This window comes from Neltuma alba, unplaced genomic scaffold, assembly GCF_004799145.2.
Source record: "Neltuma alba isolate B1F8T4 unplaced genomic scaffold, ASM479914v2 tig00011392_pilon, whole genome shotgun sequence".
Classification (NCBI taxonomy): Eukaryota; Viridiplantae; Streptophyta; class Magnoliopsida; order Fabales; family Fabaceae; genus Neltuma; species Neltuma alba.
Window position 1 is genome coordinate 224,248 of NW_021636083.1, and position 4,670 is coordinate 228,917.

General features: G+C 32.4%; 1 protein-coding gene across 1 annotated transcript; it reads right to left on the reverse strand.

Moving 5' to 3' along the window:
* Positions 1-3,186: 3,186 nt before the first annotated feature.
* LOC114712695 (cytosolic sulfotransferase 15-like) lies at positions 3,187-4,362 on the reverse strand. The gene has a single exon (XM_028897240.1). The coding sequence runs from the start codon at positions 4,347-4,349 to the stop codon at positions 3,327-3,329; it is 1,023 nt and encodes a 340-aa protein (XP_028753073.1). The 5' UTR covers positions 4,350-4,362; the 3' UTR covers positions 3,187-3,326.
* Positions 4,363-4,670: the final 308 nt, after the last annotated feature.

Sequence of the window (4,670 nt, forward strand, 5' to 3'; positions counted from 1 at the left end):
TAATAATTATGTCATGCATTATGTCATGAAATAAAACAAGCTCATAATCATGTTGGCATATCATTATGCATTTGGCCAAAGAATATCAAGCATCATAAAATCAACTATTTCCATAACATAATTCAATCAACACAAAGCAAGCAATATAAACACATTAAGCAAGTAAGAAAAACAATCAAATTATAGATTCAATACTACCTCTTACACTTGACGTAATTTAGCCTCCTCAAGGGGTTAATATTCTCCTTGATTCTTCTCCACAAAACCTATCAATTCAAGTATAATTTCAAGGCATATTAACAACCAATTAAGCTTGAACATAAACACTTAACCTTAAACCTACTTAAATCCCCATTTTCTTTGATTTTTGATATAATTATTTCTCCTTTAATTCCAACTATCTCTTAACTCATTCCTAGATGATTTTTCATGTAGAATCCAAATATCAATTCAGATTTATCAAAATCACACTCCTTCTCTTCCATCTTACATTGGCCGAATAGGGGTAGTATATTTTTCAAAAATTCTATTTTTGATTCCAATTATTTGAAATACTTTTCCTTAGAAGAAATTATTAAGAAACAAAAAACTAGACTAAACACTAAACTAATTGAGGCAGTGGTTCAAGAATCAGTGGGTCATATTGGGATTAAACAGGTCATATTAAAATAATATAATTTAATTAAAATAACAAAATACAAAAATATTAATAATCATTAATAACAAAATACAAAGAAATATAACAATAGTTTGATTGTAACAATAACCAAGTATAATAACATTGGAGATTTTGAATTTTATGATTCCTCAATAACTAAAATTAATAACCATTGATACCAAAATTGTTGTTAAAATTTATTCATATCTATATTAACTAAAATACTAGGAACTAAATGGCAAAAAATAGAACCAATAATAACATAATTATCCAAACCTATTCATCCCCGGTTTTCACCAATTCACCTTGATTTGGTCAGGTTGATACTGGTTTGATTCCTGGGTGGTTTAGTGCCCAAACCTGACCAGAATCAGTGAACCGGCATGTTCCGTTTGATTTTTTTTTGTTCGCCAAAAATTATACGCTAATATGCATTATGGGCGTGAGAGGAACTGAGTGCTATTCTTTCACTTTCTCGTAGTCGGAATCACAATCTTATCCTCCCAACCTCCATTTTTTGTCGTTCTCGTTATTTCTCCTAATAAAACAGCTCATAATATAATGATAATGATTTTGTGTTTGTTCTAAAAATGAAAAATAATTTTATTTTAGTTTTTTTAATCTTCAATCGCACTTCAAAAAAGATTTTTAAAATTTTGAAATAATTATTTGAAGGGAACTTTTGGGAAAAAAAATTGTCCATTATTTTATATGTCAATTTTTCAATTTTATTTGAATAGGATTTTTATACCAAACTAATATGTATACCGACTAAAAAATGACAATCTGATTTGGGAAATATTTAAGGGAAAGTTCTAAACATAGCAATGAAAAACTTTGTATGGGAGCGATGATTTTAAACAGACTCCAGACTGTTGTGCGGCTCAAGTTGCGCTCAGGATCTCATTGAGGCCAATATGGGGCCCTCTAATCAGATATAATTTTGTTTTGTTTTATCTTCGCTTTGCATTTTTTCACTTCAAAAGCTAAGAAAATATTTTAAATTTTGCTACGTCTTAGTTATGAAAGAAATTATGGGCATGAGAAGTTCTTGTTGATTAATAATCTTAGAAGAAACGATACGTGCTTGCACAATGGGCATGACAAAAAACTGTTTGATTTTTGGTCCGAAATAGAGAGAAATTTATTTCAATTTACTTTCTCTTACTCTTTAAATCTTATCCTTCCCGCCGACATTTTTTTTTTTGTTGGTTCTCTTCATTTCTGCTGAGAACTCAGCTAATAACGATAATATTTTCAAATTGCATTTTTTAAGGGTTAAGATGCATTCCACAGCATCTTAAAATATTTTTTCAGGTATATTCAATATTCTAAAGTATTTAGTAGGACATCTAGCATCCTGAGGTGCTTTTTATGTGTATTCAGCATCCTTAAGTATTTTTTAGTGTAATTTTATACTCAGCAATTTTGGGTGCTTGATGCACAAAAAAAATAATTTGGGTGTTAAATACATGTGGAAAAAAAATACTTTATGATACTAGATGCACTAAAATATTATTTTGGGTGTTAAACCTGCCTGAGAAAGCATTCCATGATGTTGGATGCACCACTAAATATTTATAATATTTGATGCACCTAGAAAAATATTTAAGGTGTTGGATATAACTTTTTAAAAAAAATAAAAATAAAAACTTTAAGGAGTATATTTGTTCTTCTACCTTCAAAGTAAGTTTCATTTCATTCCCATCGTTTTATTATTTTTCTTGGCAGTCTTTTAATTTTGAAGCGTGGTAAAAAACCTTCCAAGCAGTTAAGACTACTAAACAAAATTAATGAAAAATAGTTATTCGCGTACTGAAAATTCATCTTATTAAACTTATAATGTATGATTCCACCAAAAGAAAAAAACATCACGAATTCCATAGAACAAAAAGTAACGACGATTAACTCATTAACTCTATCGGAAAATGAGATAAGTTTTTAGTAAACCTATATTTAAAGCCAAGAAAGAAAGTGACACATTAAAAGAAAAGGGTAATATTTTAAAAACTATAATAAATACTTTCATTGGTGACTTGTAATAAGACCGACATTATTTTTCCTATAAGTGCTTTATTAAAAAGAAGAGGAGGGGAGTGTTTTTTATTGGACAGATAGTGACCACGCAGTGGGCAGTATTTGTTCTATTTGAATCTTATCCTTCTGGTCTTCATTTTGTTTGTTGTCTTCATTTCTGCTATGCTTCCCAGAGATCAGTTTCTATTAGAAATATTTGGAGGGGGAACTAAACGCATATTATGGAGATGTTTTGCATGTTGTGGCTATTAAGATCTTTTCATACAAGCAAAGAGAATTTACAGCTACGATCTCTTTAATGTTCTATAAATAAAAATATTGAATCAACTTTATCACACGCCAAAGCCACTATAACTTCCTTTTCAAAAAAAGAAGTGTGCTTATTATATATTTTGTATAGTACAGCGCCCTCCATTACTGTGAAGAGTTTCTCCATCTTTATCACTCAACTCGTAGATGAGTGACTCAATGCTTCTCATGAACAAATAATATAAGAAAATTTACTGCCCTCTGAAACACTCATGCATTCCATACAATAAATGGATACAAGAAAATTAAACCTAATGCAGGTTCACATAGAGAGAACATTATGGTACACATTACATGCAAATTTAAGCTCAGAATAGAATAATTAAAAGGATAAACCAGAGCCGCCCAACTTATCTTCTATCACTTTGGACAATTTCTCTTGCATCCCAGGACTAAAATGATTCACCCAATCTCCTACTTCACCTTTCCTGAAGAAATTCTTGTTCTCATACTTCTGCATAAACTCGCCTTTCTTGTTAGCCTCCAATTCTTTCATCTTCTCAAAGCTACATAGCTCTATTATGCTTTCAATAACACCGTTACTTTCTTCCTCTGAGTTGAATGGGAAACCCAAGAACTCAGCAACTATTTTCAAGTAGAAATTGATATCTCCTTTCAAATCTTCGTACTTTAAAAACAGAACATTGTTTGGCATCACTTTGCTTTCCCTCCAATAACTCAACATATGAGTCCAGAATGGACCGAACTCATTGGCTCCCCTGGAGTACCTCTCAAGTGCTTCTTCACGGGATAACTTGGGCAATGATGGTGGGATAACTTTGTTGATGAATAGCCAAAAGGACACGAAATGGTCAAATGGGTTACGACATATGTAGATTATCTTGCACTTGGACTTGGTAATAGAATCTGGCAATGAATGAAATGGAATATGTGTACCAAAAATTCTTGGTTCAGGCAAGTCAGAGATATCAGGAATCTGCTGGTTGTTTCCATAGTGGTTGAACTCAAAGAAAGGTACAAGGTCATGGGCATTGGAAATAAGCAAAGGATGGTTATGTTGTGAGGGAGAGAAACGATTACGATTCACAATGGCAAATATAAGGGCTTTTAACCAAGTGGTGCCAGATTTTGGTAAGGAGGCTATAATAATATCATTATCTTTTGCTTGGAAGTGCTTTTGAAAAGAGATTATGGCTTGAATTCGAGTTGGTGGATACCAAATATCTTGGTAGAGATAAAAGTATGGGAAGTCCCAACCCTTCTCTTTGGGGAGATAGAGAAGTAACTCCCTACATTCGTGGCTAAGGTTTTCAGATTCTTCATTTTCAAGCTCAACATTTGGATGGGATTTTGTGAAGCTAGTAGTAGTAGAAGTTGCAGCCATTGAAATGCCGATGCAACCGTAATGATAGGCAATGGAATAGTTCGCCTACAAGTTGCATTCGTTAATTTATAGAGAGTTCTTATTAGCTACTGCTCTGTGCCGCTATTGATAGATGATGTGATATGGATTTTTCTTTTCGATTTGAGTGGACAGAATTAAAAGGTCCAGATTGCGTCGCGTCACTTAGCCGCTGATAATTACAGAACTATTTAAAGTTGGCAATCATCATAGGACAAATGAAAAACGACAAGGTTACCTACGTGGAAAGTGAGGAAATACGAGTAGTAGAAATGATGCGACAGCACTCGTTTGCAAAATGTC